Source organism: Myotis myotis, unplaced genomic scaffold (assembly GCF_014108235.1).
Source record: "Myotis myotis isolate mMyoMyo1 unplaced genomic scaffold, mMyoMyo1.p scaffold_m19_p_5, whole genome shotgun sequence".
In the NCBI taxonomy this organism is placed as follows: Eukaryota; Metazoa; Chordata; class Mammalia; order Chiroptera; family Vespertilionidae; genus Myotis; species Myotis myotis.
In genome coordinates this window covers 3,544,766-3,567,954 of record NW_023416357.1, presented here as the reverse complement: position 1 = coordinate 3,567,954, position 23,189 = coordinate 3,544,766, and the positions used below count along the sequence as shown (strand labels likewise).

Sequence of the window (23,189 nt, the reverse complement as noted above, 5' to 3'; positions counted from 1 at the left end):
GGCGTGGAGGAGCCGTCCCTTGATGGATTGGCACAGGGCGGCCTTTAAAACAAGCCAAGCAGAGGCCCCCCTTTTAGGGAGCCCCTGGCCCATGCGGTTGAGTCAGCCACGTCCTTCTGAACAGAAATGCTCAGGAGGGAGGAAACGGTGAGGCTCCGGACGTGGAGGGAGTCCCCCAGCGGGGCCTTCGTCTCCGAGGGGCACCCCAATATTTCCATTTGGGAGGAAAAGACTCAGGCAGTAAGGGCCTAGGAGGACGCGCGTCTGGAGTGATCTCAGGCTTTTTCCATCACGCCTGACGGGGCACAAGGAGAGATTTGTTCCTTTTATTTATTTCCCATTTTAAAGGATTTTCCTTTCTCCCTTCCACCCCCTCTCCCGGCCACTCCGATTTGGGTTTTCCATCTGACTCATAATTCCTTCTGGAAGTGGAGTGGAATTCATAAAAGTGGGGGTGGAGGGGGCGGGGAGCCCCACGGCGCCTTCACTACCCACCTCCCCGCTGAGCCCGGCCCGCGCCCGGGACGGCGGCGGCAATCGCAGCCCGGCGACCGGGTGACCGGGTGACCGGGCGGCGGGGGCGGCAGGGTCTGCGGCGGGCGGCGCTGCAGCGGCCTCGGCACCCCGGCCGCCCGCGGGCGCGAGTGTGCGCGGCGGTGCGGGCCGCGGGGGGCGTGCGCGCGGGAGGCGGAGCGGGGTGCGCCCCTCGCCGGCGCCCCGCCGCCGCTCGCCCTCCGCCCGCCGCCAGCGCCCGGCCCCCGCGGCCCCCGCTCCGGGCGCGGGAGGGAGAAAGCCAGGCCGGGGTCCGCGGCGTCCGGCGGCGGCAGCTGGGCGGCACATCTGGCGGCAGCGCCGGCCCCCGCCCCGCCCCGCCCCCGCCCGCGCCGGGAGCGCCGCCGAGGCCGCTGCGCCTCCAGCCCCGCCGCGGCCAGAGGTTCCATTTCGAGCGGAGCGTTTCCGAGGCCGGGGCGAGCGGGGCGGGGCGGGCGCTCGCGGCTTCTCTCCCGGGGGCGGCTCCATGGGGATGTGTTCACGGCAGGAGCGGATCCAGAAGGACATCGACGTGGTGCTCCAGCGGTCCCGGGCCGACACGGACTGCCTGTTCGCAGGTGAGCGCCGCCCGACCCCGGCCCCGGCCCCGGCCCCGGCCCCGGCCCCGGCCCCGGCCCCCGGCTCCCGGCTCCCCGCCCGAGTGCGGACCGCGGCGCGCGGGCCGGGGCGCGCGTCCCCGATTCGGGGTTCGTTTGGCAGCAGCTGCTGCGGCGGGAGCGGGCGCGGGAGCCCGCGGGGGAGGGGGCGAGGCCGGTCCCCCCGCCCCCAGGTCAGGGGCAGCCCGCAGCTTTGGGGCAGGACCCGGGGGCTCGGCGGGGGGGGAGGGGGCTTCGCTGTATTATTGCCCCCGCCCCGTGCGCGCCCCGATTGTCCGAGCTCCTCGGGGTTTCGGCGGCAGCCGCGACCGACCGAGCGGGCGGCGGGACCGGCGGGTTTGCGCCGCGGGCTGAGCAGCCGGGAACCGAGGCCGCGGGGGCAGCGCCGGGAGACCTCGGGCTCCGCAGCTCCGCCTGGCGGTGCGCGGTCCGGGGAGAGGGGGGCCTGCGGAGAGGGGCCCGGGGGCCCGGCGTCCTCCCCGGCGGCCGCCCCGCGCCCACCTCGCTCCCGGGGGAGGGATCGCTTTTGGCTTTCGCAGCCGGGAGATTGGCGAGGGCGCTTCCGGCTGCCGGACCCGGCGATTCCCAATTCGCGCTGTTGCCATGGCACCGGCACTTGTTGCGGGGGGTGGGGCGGGGGCTCCCACGGCGCCGGCCCCGGGCATCCCTCCCGCGTCCAGGGGGTCCCGGTGGCTGCCCAGCCTCGCCTCCCGGGGGGAAGGGGTGGGGGTGGGGCTTCTGGCTCCACCGCCTGGGACCCACCCCCGACCCGGGTACACCCCTGCCCTCCCCCCCCCCCCCCCCAGGCAGCTCCTAACGGGACTTTCTCGGTCAGATTTCAGGTACTCGGACTCCACCTTTACCTTCACGTACGTTGGCGGCCCCAAAAGGTATGTAAGTGTCTCCAGTTGCTTCATTTCCTGTTCACATGCCTGCGTTTCCTTTGTTCTCACTGTTCCGTGTCTGGGATTTTTTTCTTTCTTTTTTTGCTCTTGTCCTCTAACCACATCCCAAGTCTGAGGTCCTGGCTCTAAATGGCAAAGGGGAAGTGGACGTGTGATGCCCGCGCTGGAAGCGCAGGCCGCAGCGGAGCAGAACCCGCCGCCCGTCACGTTCCAGCGGCTCTGGCAGCGGCTGGCTCCCGGGGTGTCTGGGGGTTGATGCAGCCAACCGGGTGCAGCGCTGCGATCCTGGGTGGGAAGTGAAGTGGGTCCGAGACACGGGGTGGCACGCAGTAGTGGGGTCCCAGGCCATGGTTTTCCTGGCGAGCTGCTTGCTGCTCCAGGTTCCCGTGTTGACTACCGTGGACATCGGCACGCAGCCTGCCAGTTCTCCATACTCTCCTGTGTGTGTGTGTGTGTGTGTGTGTGTGTGTGTGTGTGTGTGTGTCTGGGCTTTGAGGAGTGGTGCTCTGGTTTCCACACTTGGCTGGAGGAAAGCGTTTGGCAGGCACATGGAGCTGGAGCTATCATCACTTCTTCCTTGAGGCGGAGGATGGCACATGCATGTATGAACCCTGAATTGTTCACAGTGCGAAAGCCGGCAAAATCCAACTGTGTATTTCCGAGGTGGAGTTAGCATGAGAGGTCGTCGTGGGGACGGGCCTGGCGGTCCTCACTTGTTAAGTTGGGGTCTTCTCCCCGGAGCCCCTGGGGGACACGGTGGCTTCACAGAGCAGCGGCCGCCTAGGGAAGCTGTCACAGATGCCGCCTGGCTCTGAGGCCTTGACATTCAGTCGCACCTGATCACGTCCCAAAATGTCTCTTAGCTGATGGCAACGTATGAACGCATTCACTGCAGAAGAGGCTTTCTTCTGTACATGGGGCTTTTAAAAGCTGGGAATTAATGTGGATCTTGAAGGCGCTTGGGATCTGGGCTGCAGTCTACATCTCCAGAAAGCTGCGGTGAAAACAGTGGCCAGGTCTCCCACAGCCCCAGGATTGTGTTTTGTCTTTTCATTTTATTTTTTTGGTCTCCCCCCCACCCCCATTTTTAAATTGAATTTATTGAGGTGACATTGGTTAATGAAATCATACAGATCCCAGGTGTACAGTTCTATAATACAACATCTGCATATTGTATTGTGTTCAGCATCCCAAGTGTTGATTTGATTTACTAGTTGAAAATATAACATATAGTATTGGGAGAGAATAAAATCATAGTGGTTCTTAATTTACCATCATCTTTGTAATTGTGAATAAAAAAGAATAAATTAGAGAAGATTCAACTAAATTAACACTGCTCCTACACTTACTAGCCAGAGATACGTTGGTGTATGACTAATATCTTCCTGGATATTTTTAAAGATATACTTTTATTGATTTCAGAGAGGAAGGGAGAGGGAGAGAGAAACATCAATGATGAGAGAATCATTGATCAGCTGCCTCCTGCACACCCCCCACTGGGGCTCTAGCCCAAAACCCGGACTTGTGCCCTTGACTGGAATCGAACCTGGGACCCCTCAGTCCGCAGGCTGACGCTCTCTCCACTGAGCCAAACTGGCTAGGGCTTCCTGGATTGCTTTAACAGTTAAAATACAGGCATACCTCTGAGATATTGTGTGTTTGGCCCCAAATCACCAAAAATAAAGCGAATATCGCAATAAAGCGAATAACAGGAATATTTTGGTTTTCCAGTGCCTATAAAAGTTATGTTTACACTCTACTGTAGTCTGTTAAGTGAGCAATAGCATTATGTCTAAAAACACCATGTATCTACCTTAATTAAAAAGCTACTCTATTCATAAAAAATGTTAACCAATTGACATCTGAGCTGTCAGCAAGCCCGGAGGGTCTTCCCTTCAGTGTCTGTGAAGTGCAGTGGCCTGAGGATGCCTGTGTGCCCTGCACTGAAAACACCCCCCGCCCCCCCCCCGCCCCCCCCCAGCAGTCAGCACCTGCTCCAGCGGTCTGTTGGGTAAAGCCCCGGGTAAGCTTTTCAACGCACTAGCTTTATTATTATTATTAATATTTTTTATTGTGGACAGTATTAGCTGAATTATTTTCAATTAGATGCCTCAGTTTACTCATCTGTACAATGAGAGGAGATGCACTGTCCACTTCGTCTCTCTAAGACCTGGGAGTAGGTGCCGCAGAAAGAGTCTTATCAGCAAATTACAGAACGGTGTTCAGGAAACGGGGAGGCGGCTGGCTGGGTGAATAATTAACTACTGGAGATACCATCCGTTCTCACTTGTAGGAGCCGGGCCATCCTTGCTGTGGAAGGAAGAGGTGGTTCCTTTCTGTGTAATCCCACTGAGGGACAGTGTTTGCTTGTGCCCCTGAGCGTGTTTCTTAAACTCTCCGAGCCTCGGTTTGCACATCCCAAGGTGAGAATAGGAATACCATGAGCCTTCTGGTTAGAGAAAAGGCCGTGACCGCGGTCTTCCAGCTGACCTGCAGTCAGAGAAACACGCTTGTGGGCCAAGGCGCAAAGCCTGGTGACCTGATTGCTTGGTCTGCTCATAGCTCATTCTGCCAAGCAGTCCTGTGTCCCAGGTGGTTCTAGTGGAGTCGCAGGAGCCCCTTTCATGCCAGTCCCTCTAGGGGTTTGTGGCTAGGAGCAGAGAAGACCTTTTTTTTCTGCCCCGAAAATAAAAGTATAAAAATATATGTTGTTTTAACTACATTAGAACCTGATACTTACCATGTATTTCTCATTGCGATGTGTCAGTGGAGCATTTAAAATTAAAATGACCTTGCTCTCTTTTGGTTTAATGTGCTTATCAACCAAAAATATTCAATTAATAGAGTCATTTTGGGTAAATTAGACTTACTTCACCATTAAAGGAATTTTATGGAGAGATAGGACATGATTATCTTTAATTATATGTAACCATCATTTCATCTAAAACATTGTGGACGTATTTCAAGAATAATTTCCAATTCAAGTTACGTGTAGATAAAACTTAAAATACCATTTCCTTTCTGTCACCTTCCCAGCATGAGTTCCACTTTGTTCTAACCGAGAGGGTTGATCTTCCATGTTCCCACTCAAAAAAAGTAACATTGAGCATTTTTTTTACCATGTGCTTTTTTTTTGCGTGTTTCAGTGGGTTAAGAGAAAAGGCCAGGAGGCGACAGTGTCAGGCCTGGCTGGTGGCCGGGCGCATTGGCCTTGCGTTTGGAGGGCAGCAGAGGGACACAGGGCCTGCTAATGTTTGTTACTCTGACTGTCGGTGAGGATGTGGGCGGGGGCAGACGGTCAGCTGGAAGACGGAGTTCATGGCCTTTTCTCTAATCGGAAGGCTCATGGTATTCCTGTTCTCACCTTGGGATGTGCAAACCGAGGCTCAGAGAGTTTAAGAAACACGCTCAGATGGACTCTGTTACCTGACAGAGTGCCTCGTACCCCTGCCCTGTCCCGCCTGAGACCCGGGCTCCTTTCTGTACACGCGTGTTCTCAGGCTCTGAGCATGGAGCCCTGCAACATCCAAAAATTAGGCCGAGGCGTACTTGAGAAAGAAGTGGTGTTAGTGTCTTTGATGGAGAAGCAATGAGAAAGGAAGTGTTTAATGTGATGAACTTGGTTGTTAATGCCGTCTACATATGCCCGAGAACTTGTATATGCTCGGCAAGACGAATCCATTTTAGCGATGGCCCGTGTAGCCCCTCTGATTCCTGGTCTCTCCTTGGGGTAACTCCACGGCCGCCCGGGGTCGGGGCCTGCCACAGGCTCCCACCGGGGCGGCCTCCTGATTTCAGTGTTGTGCCAAGACCGCAAACCAGGGGCCTCAGCGGCACATGATTTGTGAGCTTATTGCAAAAGTTGCTCCTTCCCTGGACTCAGTCCTGCTGGGATCTCTGACTCGTTCTTGGTCCCTTGTCATTGGCACGAAGACCACACGTTAGGGCTTCTGGCCCTTCTTGTCACTGGCGGTCAGACGTGCAGTAAGCGACGGAAGAAATGAAAGGGATCCAGGGGGCCGGGACAGCTGCTGAGGGGAGGGGACATCCGGCTGGGTCTCGGGGCCAGCGCCTCACACAGACAGGAGAGCAAGGGGACCCCGGGGCCCGGCCCCGCCCTGCGGAGGGCCTGATCAGCGCGGAGGTTTTGTAAACACACAAACAGGGAAACCAAGAAGATGATTTCTCCATCTCCTGTTAATATATTAGGGTTTATTCTTTCAGAATTTTTATCTGTCTGTGTGCATAGGACAGTGGTCGGCAAACTGCGGCTCGCGAGCCACATGAGGCTCTTTGGCCCCTTGAATGTGTCTCTTCCACAAAATGCCACTTGCGGGCGCGCACGTACAGTGCGAAGTTGACTTAAAACTTTGAGTAAAGTTTATTAAGTTAATTTTGGGGAACGCTGTGGAGTGAAAGAAGATGCAGTGTCGAGGATTGAGAAAGGTATGTGGAGATGGTTTGGACATATAGAGAGGATGAGCGAAAAGAGATAGACGAAACAGTATACAAGACGAGTGTGGATGGGAGAGTTGGAAGGGGCCGACCTCAGCGAACGTACCTCAATCCGATTGAGGACGTTTTTAGCAAAGGCCAGCTTAGGAGTCCCCTAATTAAATTAATAACAATGTACCTACCTATATAGTTTAAGTTTAAAAAACTTGGCTCTCGAAAGAAATTCCAATCGTTGTACTGTTAATATTTGGCTCTGTTGACTAATGAGTTTGCCGACCACTGGGCTAGGAGGTGGATGTGTCCAAAGACTGTGTCATATTCCTTTGAGACCTCGCTGCATTTCACCCAAGACTATACCCAGGTCTCTTTTTTAGAAAGTATTTACTTCAGGTTTAAATTGGGAGTTTTTCCAGTCCAGGGGTGGGACTCTGCCCAGGAAACCTCATGCTTATATTAGAAATGATCGATACTTTAGACATGGGCATCGCTGCAGAGGTGCCCTCTTGGCTGTGTGAAAAGACAGTCCCGCCGGTGGTCGGGGGGAGCATGGCATCTCGGAGGCATGCCCCTAGTTTCAGGAGCTTCTGTCCACCAGATGTTTTGGAGCAGCGCCCGGGACACAGCAAGTGCACTGCTCTCCGTCCAGTCCTCACATTGTGGATGTGCAAACTGAGGCTGGCCACCTCCTCCTCTCCGGGGCCTTTGCCCGTGCTGCCTGGGACAGCCATCCACACCCTGCCCCCTCCCCTCCCTGTCTCAGGCCTCGGCAGCCTGCGCTGCCCAGATCTTCCCGGAGCTGAATTCCCCTGGAGCAGCCTCTCCCGCCTCCCGGCAGGGCTTTCTGAGATGCTGTCACCAGGCCCTGTCAGCGCCTGCTCACTGATAGCCGTGGGGGAGCCCCTTGGCGGCGGGCCTGTCCCGTGCGGTGCAGCGCCCCAGCCCCTCCCTGCCGAGCACAGTGTCCCCTCTCAGTGACCAGATGCTGAACGCGTCCCCGGTGGCTGCTAGGAGGGCTTCTGGCAGGTGAGAGGCAGCTGCCTAAACACCGTGACCAGGTGTAGAGACGCGAGTCCCTCCCAACGCCCCCCGGGGGGAGGGGGAGGGCCGGTGACGGGACTCAGAGTGACAGATTGCCCAGCGCGTCACCAGCCCTGTTGTCTGGGCCACAGGCCCTTGTGTAGGGTGACAGGGACTGGGGCTCAGTGGAGAGTGTGGACTCTGTAAAGTATTTACTTCAGGGTTAAAAAATCAGCGCTTGGTGATCAAGCAGAGTTGTGGGGGGAGGGCTAATCCACGGGGCTCCCCAGCGTGTCATTTCTTGCCCCTGGGATGCCGTGGAGGGAACTTAGTTGGTTGCCAAGTGCATTTGTTCCCTTTTGACTTTCTTAGGAGAAATCCCGGTGCCTGGAGGAGGGATTTCCACTGTGAAAGGGACGCATGCTCATTCTGGAAATCTGGAAAGAGGCAATTACCTGGAGCCTCCAGTACCCTTGCGGTTTCGGAATGAAAAGAACGATCATTTAGGAATTAAAAAGTAGCCTGTTCCTCTTGACAGTGGGGACCTGCTCATTGTAATTTTGTCATATCAGTTATTATCCAAAATAACGACTTTACAACAAAGTGCATTCGTTGGAGGCCTGGGGACCTGCCTGGGCAGCTGGGTGGCCGTGGGCAGCTGGCGGCAGCTGGATGAGTGAGTCCGACTTCGCACCCCTTTCTCAAGCACAGCTGCTCTGCCTCTTTCCTGTTCTGTATGAAACTTTTTTTTTTTTTGGAAAAAGGTTTCACTGTTAAATGAGTTTTAAAACCACTGGCCAAAAATAACACCACATTTAGCACAAGTATAGCTTTATGGAGGCTTCTGTGTTCGTTAAAATATGTTTTTATTAATTCCAGAGAGGAAGGGAGAGGGAGAGAGAGAAACAGCAGTGATGAGAGGGGATCATTGACGGGCTGCCTCCTGCATGGCCCTGGAGCAGTGGTTCTCAACCTTCTGGCCCTTTAATACAGTTCCTCATGTTGTGGTGACCCCCAACCATAAAATTATTTTCATTGCTACTTCATAACTGTCATGTTGCTATTGTTATGAATCGTCATGTAAATATCTGATATGCAGGATGGTCTTAGGCGACCCCTGTGAAAGGGTCGTTCGGCCGCCAAAGGGGTCGCGACCCACAGGTTGAGAACCGCTGTCCTGGAGGCTTCTATATTAACAGCATATTTAAATTCCATTTATTTCACTGATTAAGAGACGACTACCAGCCGTGTTTATTGGGCATACTCTGCTGTCCTTTTTGCCTACTTGACATCCTGTGTTTGCAAAAAGATCGAGTAGGTATTTTGTCAGCCGTTGTGCATTTCATAGCGACAGGTACGAGGCCTGGGTGATTGAAATAACTCGCCGTTACTAGGAGGAGTAGTTGCAGTGTAAGTTTAAGGGGCATAGGCTGAACTGGAGTAGCTGGGAATGTTGGGGATGGGAGGGACTGACGGATGCCAGGGCAGGACTGGAAACCTGCCGGTTGTCAGGCAAGTGCCTGAGCCCAGGGCTGGCATCAATAGTCAGAAAACGATGTACATCGGCTGTGCAACCTTGTGCAAATATTGGGCCCATCTGTTCAAGTTCCCCGTCATTTCTCTCTGCAGCGTTAAGAAAGAAACACAGAGACATGTCCTCAGTCCTACACGTATTTTGTAATTCTCTGCACAGCTTTGCTTTGGGATATAGACTGTGGCGGAGATAAATCTTGCTTTACGGGCGCTGCCACGGACTTCCGATGACATTTCAGTCAAGTTGTTGCCATCTCATCTCTCTTTTATTTATTCTCTCTGTTTCTGAAATCCCATCTTCCACGCACCCCAGGAAAGACTTAAAGAAGCAAGGCTTTTGTTGATAATGCTTGTCATTCTGCTTTATTGTGACATAATTTAGGATTTCTGTTCGGTCGTCTCACTGCAATGCCAGACAGCTGGGGATGCCGCATTACAACAACCCATCGTCTTCTCGTTAAAAGCAGCTTCTCCCCCTGCCTTTCCCTGGTTAGCGTCAGGTCACCTGGGCCAGGTGCGGGGCTCCCAGTCTGGGGTTTCGCGGCCCAGCTCTTCCACCTCTTTCAGAGCCCCGCCGGCTGTTGTTGAAATCGTCCTTGGCATCTTCGTCCCTCCCCATGCCGCCACTTGACGGAGGTCAATCACTTTATGACTCGGCGTCTTTCCGTTCTCGGTGAACAGCTTCTCTCCCACCAGTGTATTTGTGCCCGAACTCTTTAAGCACGGATTTAATCACAGCATTTATCGGCTCAGAAACCTTCAAGAGCAGCCATGGTTTCCTCCATCTCACACTCCAACCCTATCCTTGGCTTTCGGGAGCCGCCGTCCCACCCCGCGTTGACGTATATTTTTCAAGCTTCCAAACACCAGCTTCCGACTCTTTGCTCATTGACCTCCTCTCTGCGCTCAACAATGGTTTGTGTAAGTTAGTGCCTTAAGCACACACAGCTGTTCAAGGCTCATTGCTTGGTAACATCTATGTCGGCTAATACACTTGGTTTTGAATATCAAGATCACGGGTTTATTATCACAAAGACCAGTTCACTTAAACTTGCCTTTGATCGAGAGTGGCATCTCTGGAAAACATATGACGGGTTTATGCTCCAGGAGTGGGTAGAGTGAGAGGATGAATAGAGCGAGGTGAGGACAGTGACATCTGAGGAGGAGGGCGGGGGGGGGGGGAGGATGAGCGTATAATAGGTTATACCCAGGCCGTTATAGAGCAACAGTAAATCGGGAGGATGGCTTATTTGCATATCAGTGACATCCTAGTTTGTGGCCGACACCCCGGTGTATTTAATGGAGGGTGACGAATCAGTCAGTGTTAAATTTAATAGGGGACTCGCTTCAACCTTTGTGCGGTCAGATCAATTTCCCCTGGACAGAAATTAGTGGCAGAAAGGAGTTAGCTCGCTGCTGACCGACTGCCCCGAGGGCGGGTTCTGTCTGCCATTGGGAAATGCCAGGCGCCTCTCCGCGTGGCCTGCCAGAGGCGGAGGGTCTCAGCCGCCTCGGAAGCGCTGTAGTTATCTGGATTCAAAACCAAGTGTAGATTGTTATCCGAGAATCACTTGGAGCAGGTTTTAGTACCTGAAGTATAGAACCAAGCCAGGGACCAATACAGCTACCACCCATTTGTCAGGCGTCCGCAGCCAAGAAGGAGAACATTTCAGACACAACTGGAAAACAAGAGACAAAAATTCGATCACCGACAGAGCTGTGTGAAAGAGGGAATAAGGCCCGGCTGCGCGGCTCAGTGGTTGAGCGTGGACATACGAACCAGGAGGTCACAGTTTGACTCCCGGGCAGGGCACAGGCCCGGGTTGCAGGCCTGATCCCAGTGTGGGGTGTGCAGGGGCCAGCAGATCGATGATTCTCTTTCATCACTGATGTTTCTCTCTCTCCCTCTTTCTTCCTCTCTGAAGTCAATAAAAATATTAAAAAAAATAAAGGAGAGGATGCCTAAAGTACAGTGAATGTTTCTTAGTATTTCTTAAAGGGCAGGAATATTTTTCCTGCATTATGTGATAGCATTTCCCAAACGGTTTAATTGGATGGTAGGTACGCGCCCCACTATGTCCAGGGAAGCCTTTTTTAACAGTGGTCAGGGCTGGCTTTCCGAGCCTTTTCTGTGTCAGCGTGGATCACGAATATCTGAGAGGGGAGAGGAGGACTCGGGGTTCTCACTTGATTACAGGTCTGGGGCATCTCGAGAGAGTTGTTTTGTGGAAAACGCTTTGGCGAACTCCAAGTCTTACTCGTTGAAAATAGTTTCTGAGTCAACAGTCCACTATAATAGAAATGGAAATTGCCGACTCACATTGAGGCCTGAAGAATTTATTTTCAGTAATTTGTATAGAACTTGCTTTGTAGCAAGAAAAGCTTCAGTCAAAGGCATTTGGCGTCTCATGCCATTGACTTCTTCCCATGAGCGTGCATTTCCCTGGGCCTGCCTCTCTCTCTCTCTCTCTCTCTCTCTCTCTCTCTCTCTCTCTCTCTCTCTCCTCTCTCCCTCTCTCCCTCTCCTGTCGTGTTGCGTCCAGTTATGATAAGGGCTCTCAGCCATGCTTACTCATCAAAGCCCCGAAGTTAGCAGCTTCCCCGGCACACAATTCACAGCCAGCCTCACAGAGGAGTGTGAGCGACAGATCATGATTCTGTGTGATCATTGTGTCCTCGAAAAGTCTGTCCTTTGGACCCAGGGGAGCTGTGATGGGAGATGCTCTTGGAGAAGTTCATGGTGAGGGAAATCTGGGCTTTCTCCAAATGTTTTGTTTCTTTGATAAAGTACATTTAGAAAATCAATGAGGGTATCCATTTTGTAAAATCATTCTCCTCCCAGTGACCAAATGAGAAATTTACTGAAGGAGTTTTTTTTATTTATTTTTAAAATCCTTACCTGAGGATATTTTCCCCATGGATCTTTAGAGAAAGTGGAAGTGAGGGAGGGAGTGAAGGAGAGCGAGAGAAACATCAATGTGAGAGAGACACATGGATTGATTGCTTCCCACATGTGCCTCGGCCGGGCCAGGGATCAAACCTGCAACTGAGGTACCTTGGTAACCTATATTATGGTTTTAAAATATAGCTAATTACACAGAAGAAAATTGCAATCTTAAGTAAGAAATCTATTAGTTTTATTCAAATATAGATTATAAAAACTATACTAAAAAGTAGCTTTTTTATATTACAAGAAATACTAAGAACTATTATGAAAAGTCTATGCCTATTACAGAAACAAAGTTTAATGTCATTGCACTTTTCAAATAAAAACAATAGGAGTTGGTACCCTCAGATATTTCTGTGGCCGAATACTGAGCTTAAACATAAACATATTGGAGAAATTTCTCTCTTGCTCACATCTTTACATGCATAAACCTGCAAAATTGAAATGACGATAAATTTTAAGTCCCCCCTGAAACATACAAAGATTACATTTTAAACGATACATGCAGACATTAAGAAACTAACGTTTTATTTCTTTCTAACATACACATACACACATACACACACATACACACATGCCCATACCGACCGTCCTCAAAGATGGGAAGCATTGAGAATTGAGTTACCCTGGAAAAAAATTTTTAAGGTGGAGAGGAGTCCATAGGCAAGGGACAGTCTATAATTTTAAAAACTTCTGATACCACAGTACAGCTTTTAGAACCACCACAGAGATACATGAAATTCTTAATGCACAGAGGTTGGGCTGTCTTTACAGATGAATTATAGTCTAAATATTTTCCAGGGTTTATGAAATTGCATTTTATATTTTCCAAAGGACATACTGCAAATGTGTATTAAGTAATAAGATCATTTTAAAAAATTCCTCACCACCTATAACATTGCTGCATGGTACAGCAGAGTGGAGGGAGCCAGTCACATAGTTTATGGGTCAAATAGTTTAACCTCCCCGGGTCTTGATTTTATCATCTGTGAAATGGCAGCAAGGATACCGCAGGGTTTGCGGGACTGAATTAGGTCGTCTGCTTGGAAGGGGTCCTGGAGACCACGCGAGGCTCGATGGTTCTCTAGAAGGAACTTAGTCTCCGTGATGTTTTATGACGACAGAAGAACATGATGAAAATCAGCAAAAGGCCAGGACTCATCGGGCGAAGTCCAGGAGAAGCGGGCCCACGCTTCCGCGTGTCCTGTCAGTAGCATCGCGTGGATGCGCGTACTTCCCCAGCAGGGACGTGTGACAACACGCAAAGTTGCCAACCAGGGGAGCTCCCGTGAGCCTTGCTGTCCAGGGCCCTGTTAGGGGACAGCCACAGGCATGTGCTGCCCCTTTGAGAGGGAACGTGGCTGCCCAGGCTCTGGCCTTGCAGAACCAAAGCAGATGTTCACCGTAAATCACACTTGCTGGCATTAACTCTCTTGGCCAACCGGTGCCGCCCGGCCCAGGACCGCGGGCACACAAATCTCTCCCGTCCGGCGGCACAGGCTCAGGGCTCGGAGCTCATTTCCCAGGAACTGGCCCAGGGCCCGGCCTGAAGACGGGCCTTTCTGGGGAATGTGCAGGGTTGGAGCAGCCGAGGCCCGAGCTGACCCTCTCCTGTGCCCACTGGCCATGTCCGGGGCTCGGTGCCAGTGGTCACGGCCCGGCCTGAGCCTGACTCCTGGGGTCTGGGCCCCGTGAGCGAGCAGAAGGAGAGAAAAACAGCCTCTTTCATTTGCATAGAACAACTGCTCTGATGGATTTGGAAACGCAGATTTTTCTCAGTTTGAAAAGATGCACTATCATTGAGTACCAGCTTCTCCAAAAACTGTATGAAATGCACACAAAAGTGGAAATAAGGAGAGCCACGGCATTCACACAGCACGTGCTGTCCTGTGTTTTCAGTGTCACGGAGTCCAGGGGAAAACCTTGTCTGTGTACAGCCCAGAGCTTCTCCGGACTCACGCCGGGCCGCGCCCAGGGGCCCAGCTTCCGCCCGAGACGCTGCCGCGCCTCCCCAGGTCCTGGGTCCCCTCTTCCCCTGTGACTGTGGATGCAGTTAGGGTTCTTTTTTCTTTTTAAATTTGAAAAATGATAGGTTTCGGGCTGTATTTCTTATTTGCTTATCCTTGTATTTTTTCTCTTCTTAAAAATTTTTCCCCCCTGATTGATTTGAGAGAGAGGAAAGGAGAAGGAGAGAGAAAAATCGATGTGAGAGAGAAACATTACCCGAAACACCCCTGGGAATCGAACCGGTGACCTTTTGGTGCCCGGGATGATGCTCAACCCACTGAGCCACACTGGCCAGGGCTCTTTCTTTTTCCCTGAAATTGAATTGTGTGATGGTGAAGACGCAGTATCTATGGATTCAGCTCCAACGTGTTTCGGGGCCACTACGAGGGCCCATCGCCCGGCAGGCCCCTCCCATCATCAGCCCCCCAGCCGGAGAGGCCTTCACGCCTGCGGGTGCCTCTGGCAGCTCCCCAGCTGTTCTCGCATCGTCTGACACAGCACCCCTCTCCGTCGGAGGAAAAATCTTTTGTTTCCGGGCTGCATCCTAGCTTTACCCAGCAGGCAGGGGGCGGCTCCACCGCGTGGCAGGGGGGACACTCAGGTGCGTGACCTGTTCTTTGGAGGCTCCATCCTCACTTCTGCCGACACCGGCCGATGACTGCCACTGCGCCCTCCTGCGAGTGGTCTGGAGGCTTCCCCGGATAGACAGTAGTCAGGGGACACCTCCCAAGACCCCAGTGGCTGGCCGCGCCGGCCACGCTGCCATGTTCCTGTGCCTGCATTCTCAAGGGGCAACAGCACGCTGGCACCGACTTCCTTCTCCTCCACAATGTCACGGGTAGAAGACTTGTTCTCACCGTAGACCTTAGCAGCCTCGGCATCCAATTTCCTTTCTTTCCTGATTAAGTCGAGAACTTAATCACCTTTTCACGTAAGGCAGCACTTTATGGGTCCTCGGTGGCGGATCTGAATTGCCAAGAGCACTCCCGGGGAGCTCTGCGGCCGTTGTTAAGTAAAATGAGAGTCATGAGCGCAGACGCCGGAGGTGCCAGGACAGCTGATCTGACAACGGACTTGGCTCCTGGTGACCGATGGGTGGGGAGTGAGTGCAGGGGGAGGCGGCCGGCGAAGGTGGCTCGGGTCCCTGGCTGCTCTGAGCAGCGCACAGTGGAGAGCTGATGGACTGTTTATTTCTAGGATTTTCTGTTTAATATTTCAATTGACCATAACTAAAACTATGGATAAAAGGGGACTACTGTATATTTTAGGGACATGAGTAAAAACACTTGAGTTTTATTATTAAGAAAATTCAAGAACTGAACCAAGTTTCCTGAAACTCCGTGGGCGAGTAGCTGACAGGAGCAACGCCCCTGGGACAGACAGATCACCTCGAAGTCCTGCTGTCGGGGTGCCCGCACAGTGAGCCCGGGCCTTGAGTGTGCTGGCCGGCCTCTCCGTTACTCTCATCATGTCCGGGCCATGGCGAAGCCTTTGGGAGGAGAGGTGTCTGGGACAATGTACGCACACGGAGAGCCTGGGTCGCCGCAGCACTCACATTTTTAATTAAAGTGTCTGCTTGATCATTTAAATAAATTTTAAGCGTCATAATAAAGAGAATGCTTTTCAGATTCTGTGGGAAAGGACACTTGTCACTAGGCTTGCCTCTTCGGTGGCCTTCCTTTCCTTAGCCTGGGTCGGCGCCCCGTGTCAGCGTTTTCCCAGCTTCCTCCGCCTTCCACCTCTCACCCTCCTCCTCGTCCTCCTCAGTTCCCCTGTGGAGTGGGACCCGGCAGAGCTGGGCGGCGGGGTGTCATCCGTAAACTGTGTTCCCCCTGCTCCTCCACTCACTGTGTGTGTCGGCCTCTGAGTGTGTCTGTCTGTCTACAGTGTGTATCTCATGCGCACAGGTCTGCACGTGTGATAGGCAGCTGTGACCACAGTTGACTTGGGGGAGGTGGGTGATGTGGAGGAGATACCAGTCACACTCAGCAAAGGAAAACATGGCTGGCTCAGGAACGGCTCTTCCTGCTCCCTGCCTTTCATACGCCCGTCACTCCGGCTTCCCCTTCTAAGGATTAGTCTCCAGGCCATGCTGGGCGCCTGTGGTCAGAGGACAGAATTACCCAAACAGATTTAACCAAAAAGTAAAATCGGGATGTATGCGGCACAGGCCTCGGGCATGCCTGGCTTTCACAGCAGCCAGGAGTTGCCATCCGAACAAGCCAGCGTGCATTATTTTTGGTGCATTCGAAATTTTGCAAATAGTTAAAATTTTATAAAATGCTGAATTTCATCATTTTTCATGAGTTCAAGAGATAGGCCTTATTTTACTTACTTAATTTACATCGATAACTTCCCTAATAATAAGGCAGAAGGGAATTGGAGTTGCAACTAAAAAGAATGTGTTACTATAGATATAAGAATCATCAATACATTTGATCCCGTTAGAAAATATTACTTAAAAAATTTTTAAATAATAATTTGAGTATCTTGCTTTATTTTTAAAAAATTGTGCCAGTAAAACATTGTTGAGCAACTGGGATTTGTTTCTCCAATATCTGTAGGGGGTTCTGGTCTGAAAATGGAGTTTGGCTTTGAATCCAGGCCCTTCAATCTTGGGGTGTGTGGGGTTCCTGGGTCTTTCTTAGTGTGGGAAGTCACTGGTGAGCGCCTTCTAGGTCCCGTTTCCGTATGGTGAGAGCGATGCGCTCTGGGGAGCTGGGAGGGGAGGTGCGGGCACTCCCCGAGGCCCAGGGCGGCAGATCGCCGACTCTTTATTCGTCCAGCCCCACGTGGTGTGTCAGCGCGCCCCGTGCAATTCAGTTGCAGTTTCCAGGAACTGAGCAGTTGATCCAAAATCGAGTCCTTGCTCGGAGGTGGCAGAGGAGAGTCAGGAACCGGAGCAGAGCTTCGTTCAATCTGGCGTCCTCTGAGCGGCTGCGTGGACGGAGGGGAGAGCCGCCGGCTCAGTGTGATCCCTCGGGGGGACTAGTCCAGTGCTAGCTGGGACCGTGGCCCACCCTTCTAACCCCGAGCCCCGCTTTCCGTCTGTCTCCCCACACCCGTTCTCCTTTTCCAGTTGGATGTCATCGGAGGCCAAATAACCACGCGTGTTGGGATCCCGTTTAACGCGGCACAGACTTTGTACTGGGTCCCGAGGGACCCTGAGGACGTGGCCTGGTGGCATTTTTGATTTTTTTTTAATCCTCACCGGAGGATATTTTTTCCATTGATTTTTAGAGAGAGTGGAAGGGAGGGGGAGAGAAACATCAACGTGAGAGAGACACAGTCATTGGTTGTCTCCTGCACGCACCCCAACCGCGGCCAGGGATTGAGCCTGCAGCCGAGGTGCGTGCCCTTGACCGGAATCGAACCCGAGACCCTTCAGTCCAAGGGCTGATGCTCTAACCCCTGGGAAAAACTGGCCAGGGCGATGTTTTCTATGGTTTAAACCTATTTTGTGTGCTTTGTTTCCTTCTGTGCTTGATTTTATGGTTGTTACTCTGTATCCTCTGACTCGGAGCTTTGGCGGCAGCAATACGAGTGTGTCATGTGGCGCCCATTAGTCACGCTGGCAGATGGCAGCGTGTGGATGGTTGGCCTTTGCTGTTTGATCAAGGCGGTGCCATCAGAAACTTGTTTTCCCCGCGATCAGTACATTTTCTTGTCCGAGATCTGAGCTGAGCATAACTTAGGGCATCAATGGAGGGAGGAAGGTGGCTGCCATCTGAAGCCACCACTTTGCGTGTGCATCGTTCACTGGATTTGAATATGAACAGAAAGGCGTTCTACCGAGAACATGAAAGGAACATTTTGCTTTGCTAAATTTTAATGAAGTCATCTGGTTTATTTATAGACACTTAACACGTTCAGTTCCTGTGTTAATGCTCATTCTTCCTCCTGGAGAGGAATCCGGAATGCTATTTACTGTGGTCCCTACCTTGTTACTGTTGGGCATTTTAAATATCAGCGCGCAGAGACAACCTGTGCTCGCTTGTGTCTCTCTCATCTTTCCCGTGTAAAGTGAAGCCTGGAGGCCTTCTACTATTTTAAATTTTCAGAATCAGGTCACACAAATGTTGTGTCAGACTTCCAATTCATAAAGAGTGTCCTCCTGAGGCGTGGGGCCGCATAATTGCTTAGCTGTGCGTCCGCAGAGCTGAATATGGGGCTGTGATGCTATTTTCAAGTGTTAGCCACCTGCTTTCCCGTGATCTCTCAGACACCCGTGTGATCACTTCCTTCCTCCTTCCTGGAGCCAGTGGTCCCATACGTGTGTGTGTGTGTGTGTGTGTGTGTGTGTGTGTGTGTGTGTGTGTGTTGGGGGCAGACAAGGTAGAGGGCTTCGTCCGGACAAGACGTGGTGGGTTAGGAGGGAGAGGGACTGGAAAGGAATTTAAAGAGCCGTCGGATGGTCCAGAGCACAACTTAACGGCCAAACTCAATCCCAGGCAGACCCTGGTGAGGTGGAGGAGGGGTCCCGGGTGAAGGCGTGGGGGGCTCACAGGGGACGCCATCTGAATGCCTTGGTCCTCGCTGCAGTGTTTGTGCTCCAGTTACTTGCGGAAAATGTTTGGTCCCTCCCACAGAGTCCATCAATTTTCAGATGTGATGCAAACACATTTCCCCTTTGGCTATCTTACAAGGGCGTTGAGGATTAATTAAATTTAAAAGCAAGCAGGGCACTGAATTCCCAGGAGATGGACGATCTGTTTTATCATTTTTTTTTTTTTTGGGTCATTCATTTCTTACTCGTTCGTTTCATAAATATTTGTTGGACAACAATTAGAATGAAGATACTATACCCACTGTCCTTATTGGGAATACAAAGAGGAGCCATGAGGGCGACTCGTGGCCTCATTATGTTATTTGCTCAAATCTTATTTTTAAATTTTCCGTTATAATATGAGTTACTGTGCAGGCAGGTAACATTGCTAATCTCAGTGGGAGTTGATCTTTGGCTAACATCACTGATATGCATTTTTACTTTGTAAATTCGTCTTTCCTTTCTAAATTTAAAAGGACTCTCTACCTTCAACTGTAAGAGGGACGCAACATAACTTTGTTTTCCTATATTATAGTCACTGCTATATGCACCGTTATTCTTACTAGCAAACCCCACAAATTGTCATAGCAACCGAGGTAAACTCCCTACACATTACTTTTTCCATTAAAATGCTGTATCTTAGATGGCACATTGAGAGTCATTTTAACCTTACACTGTTGTCTGTGACATACTACCCAAGAGAAATTTTAAAAAAGGAGGCCTCTAATAGTTTCCTTAATATATTCCTTAATTAGCATTAAGAAAGCATACAGTACTCCACAGTTTGAATTAGAATATATTGCTTATCAAAGACATAAACTTAGATATTTCCAATCAAGGCTGTTTAAAGGCTGTTTCCGTTTAAAGGCTATTTTAGCAGAAACGTGCGCACCGCTTTCCGAAGAGGCTGGTGGAAGTTTCCTGGCTCCGATGACTGCGGGCTGGTTGGCTCTCGAAGTTCACTGGGTAACGCGTGCGTGGCCTTGACCGCCAGCCTGACGGCGCTCGTCTTCCCTTTCAGTCTGAGCAGGAAAAGCAGATGAATCCACAGCGCGTGCCTGAGTCTGTCCTTTGGGTTGGGAAAGAAAGAGCGTCTTGACTCCCTAAATTAGTACAGAAAGGAGAGTTCCTCTCCTGGCTTATTTCTCAATGTGGGTCTGTGTGTTTTTGTTTTTTTGGAAAAGGCAAATAACCTGAATCAGCAGCCTTCGCCACTGCCAAATACGAAAGAGAGATGTGGATGTCTTGGGCGGGTGTAGGAAATGAAGAGTTACCATAGGCAGGTAGTCTTGGTTAAAAATCCAGACAGACATACGTGTGTTGAACTAACATGGGCAGTGTGGGCTGAGAGAATGCCGGATTGAGAATAACAAGAAGGGAAAACTAAAGTCTTATATGTATTTATATATTCCAGTTCTTTCCAACTTCCGTAATAGCATCAAAATAAGATGCCTGAGTGTGGGCTTGAGAGAGCAGCAGCTTCGGCCGCTGCTGGGGCCTGGGGGCCCCGGAGAGCCTTGGGCAGCACTCGAGGCGACCTGATGGTCTGTGAGCAGTGTCGGGAGTGACTGCCGGGGCCCCCTCGACTGTCGCGTTTAGAGCAGGGACTTTTAAAGGTGCTTTCGCCAGTGGGGCTCCTTTGGAAGCCGGAGCCTGGTGTCCCCGTGGCGTGTATTTCTCTTCCTGCCTCCTGTTCCCTCCCCAGAAGCCAGGGTGGGAAGAGGTCTTGGCAGGTGGTGTGCCTGCCGGGCAACCAGGGGGCCCGTGTTTCCGCTGCATTTCCATCTGGTGAAGGTTGAGTCGTGTAACATCTCTGTGGCGTCCGTGGTCCCACTTCTGACAGTTGCTCGGGACTAGTCGGTTCCTCTTCCAGAGAAGCAGGTTTCCTGATGCTCCCGGTCATCGCCCCAGCACTTGGTTTAATGTTGTTACTTGTAGTTGGTCAGAGTGCGGGGGTAAGCCGGCCAGGGTTTCTGGAATGTTCAGCTCGCCGTCCCTGGGCTGCAGAACCGACCACACAAGGGCTGTGACATCGGTAGCCAGGATGCCTTCCTTTGCTAATGACGGGACAGCCAGCTCAGGTGGGCTTCACTCAGAGCGGGTTTTCTAGTTTATCTAACTCGGCATTCAGTGTAGACTGGCCACGTCTTCGAGGACTTGGTTTCTTTCCACGGCAGCCAGCACGGCTTCCTCCTGGGAGTGCGCGGCAGCTGCACACACACACACACACACACACACACACACACACACACACGCACTGCTGCCCTCTCCCATGTCCAGGCAGGAGAGCTGATCCCAGGAGCTGACCCTTCCAGGTCTGAATTCTCCGTCCCATCGCTAGAGTCGGGGCACAATGAGCGGTCCCCGCATCCGCTCCCGAGGAGGACCCCAGAGAATTGTGTTTCTAGGAAAGAGGGGACACAGGTTGGTGCAGCCGCGAAGTCCACCAGAGAGTTTTTCCGTTTCCCTTTCCTGTTTGTTTTCCTGTTTGGCCTTGGGAAATGCAGGGAGCAGCTGGACTTCCCTTCAGCGCGCACATCGGCGTGCTGTGTGAGGAGGCCTCGCCTGGCCCGCGTCTGGAACTGCTCTGCGGGCTTTGCCACGAACCTCCAGGTCCCTGGAGGAAGTTGGAGCAGGCATCGCACGGGGCAGAGTCATTAGGAAATAGATGGGAACATGTCACGTGGAGCACCCACGCCAGGGCAGATGGTGGGTGCAGTGTGGGCATTTGCTGTGCCTTTGGAGAATACGCTACCGCTCATGTGAACTTCGGTGATTGACGTGGGCTTCACACCCCCTATGTGACGTAGAGCATGTATTAATGCTTTAAACCAACAGTGATAGGAATTAAAAATCAAGTAATTCTCATTCATGTCTATCCAAAATCCAATTATGGAACTTTTCCATGTTTACATAATGCCGAGAAGCTAATTCTAGGTCAACTCTTCAAGTGTTCAAGTAGCATGTAAATTCTTTACTGAGAGAAGGGCGTCTATATGTGATGAGTGGTTGCATATCTTGTATTCCTTTTATTATATAGCCGTGTCAGTTGAGAAAATTAAGCTCATCAGGCTGTATTATCGGTTGAGCTGTGGCCCAGGGCACTCAGGCAAGAAAATGATCAGTTTGGTGCTCTTGATCTTGGACACTCGACCATTCAGAGCTGCTTCCAGTTTGCACCAGAGGAATGGGTGGGGTTGGGGGAGTGCTGCAGATCTGAGTAAGTTTCCCCTCCTCTCGTGCCCGCATCCCTCCCTCCCAGGGCCAGGCTCCCTGGCACACGAGTTGCCTTCTTCCCTTCCACCCTCAGCCTTCCTCCCCAGCTGCCCAGCGACCCGGCGAGGCCTCCAGGGCTGCGGCGACACTGCTCTCACTGTCCTGGCCCTGAGCGCAGCCTGTGACAGGTGCTCACGCCTGCCTGGGCCTGTGTGACCGGCTGCTGGCTTTGGCCCAGGCCTCCCCAATCCCCATGCCCTTGTGTGTTTCAGCCCAGATCCGTGTTCTGCATACCCACCTGCCTACTAGACATCACCACTTGGACATTTTAAGAATCTTCAGACTAAAAATGTCAAAAATGAAACTTCTCTCCTCCCCCACCCCAAGTTCCGTGCCCTTGGGTGACTCCCCTGCTCACCGGAGTTCCCCATGTGAAACACGTGGGTGGCATCCCAGATGCCCTTGTCTCCCACACGCCCTACCGAGATTTAATCACCAAGTTCTTGGTGACCTTTAACTCCTTAATATCAGCCAGCGGGCTGCTTTCCATCCCAACTCCCTCTTAGTTCCGATCACCAACAGCCTTTGTTCCTTTGGTTATTCTAAGGCCCTGGCCCAGTTGCTCTCTCCTCTTCCAGTCTGGCTTCCTTTCACTATCCCCACCACCGCAGATCACCCCTGTGAAGTGTAAGTCCGATCGTACCCCCGCCTCCTCCGGCAGCCCTTCTGGTTCCCCCGACGCAGAGCAGACCTGAACCCGTCCTGCCGGCCAGCGCGCCTCTGTGCCGAGGCCTCTCTTCAGCCAAACCCGCGGCCCCCCCCCCACCCCTTCGTGTGCTTTTGAGACGTATTACTGTTTTGCATAGTTTACTCCACTTTGCTTTGTTTTTGGTGTAGATGTCATTGCCTCTAAGACGTTTCCCCGAAACCTTCAAGATCAGGTTGTAAGTCTCTCCCAGGTGCTACCATAGCCCCTAGTACGTAGCGTAGGTAGAGTCGTTCTAATTCCCCGTTCAGGACTCTGTCTCCTAGTCGCCTGCACAGCAGGAACAGGGGTGTGTGTGTGTGTGTGTGTGTTTGCCACTTAGCACAGTGCCTGAGTTAAAGTAGATGATCAGAATGTTTGAATGAAGGAGTAACTGTTACTGGAACCTAATTAGACAGGCCTATGGATGGGAAATTCTCTGTGTCCCCAACATTGCTCTTTCTTACTTCCATCTGGTGGCAAAATTAATACCCTTCATCTCTCTACCCATTTGACTACATTTATTACCTTTTCAGCTTCAGTAGTCACACCGGGGCCGCCCTCCCCTGGTTTTAGAGATACTTGCTCTGTGTTCCCCTGGCATCTGTGCTCATAACACGTAGAACAGTGGCTGATAATCATTGGTTTTTCTGCCCGTATTACGCCTGGA

At 52.0% G+C, this 23,189-nt stretch overlaps 1 protein-coding gene across 5 annotated transcripts in view; it reads left to right on the top strand.

The window, feature by feature from the left end:
• Positions 1-893: 893 nt before the first annotated feature.
• PARP8 (poly(ADP-ribose) polymerase family member 8) overlaps positions 894-23,189 on the top strand; it is a 137,184-nt gene continuing 114,888 nt past the window's right edge. For 2 of the 5 annotated variants that reach the window (XM_036308687.1, XM_036308688.1), the window contains exons 1-2: positions 894-1,109; positions 1,984-2,038. In XM_036308687.1, coding sequence (XP_036164580.1) covers positions 1,019-1,109; positions 1,984-2,038 — 146 coding nt within the window. In that variant the 5' untranslated portion in view covers positions 894-1,018. The remainder of the gene's footprint in view (positions 1,110-1,983; positions 2,039-23,189) is intronic. The other 3 variants (XR_004967473.1, XM_036308685.1, XM_036308686.1) reach the window with 2 other exon arrangements.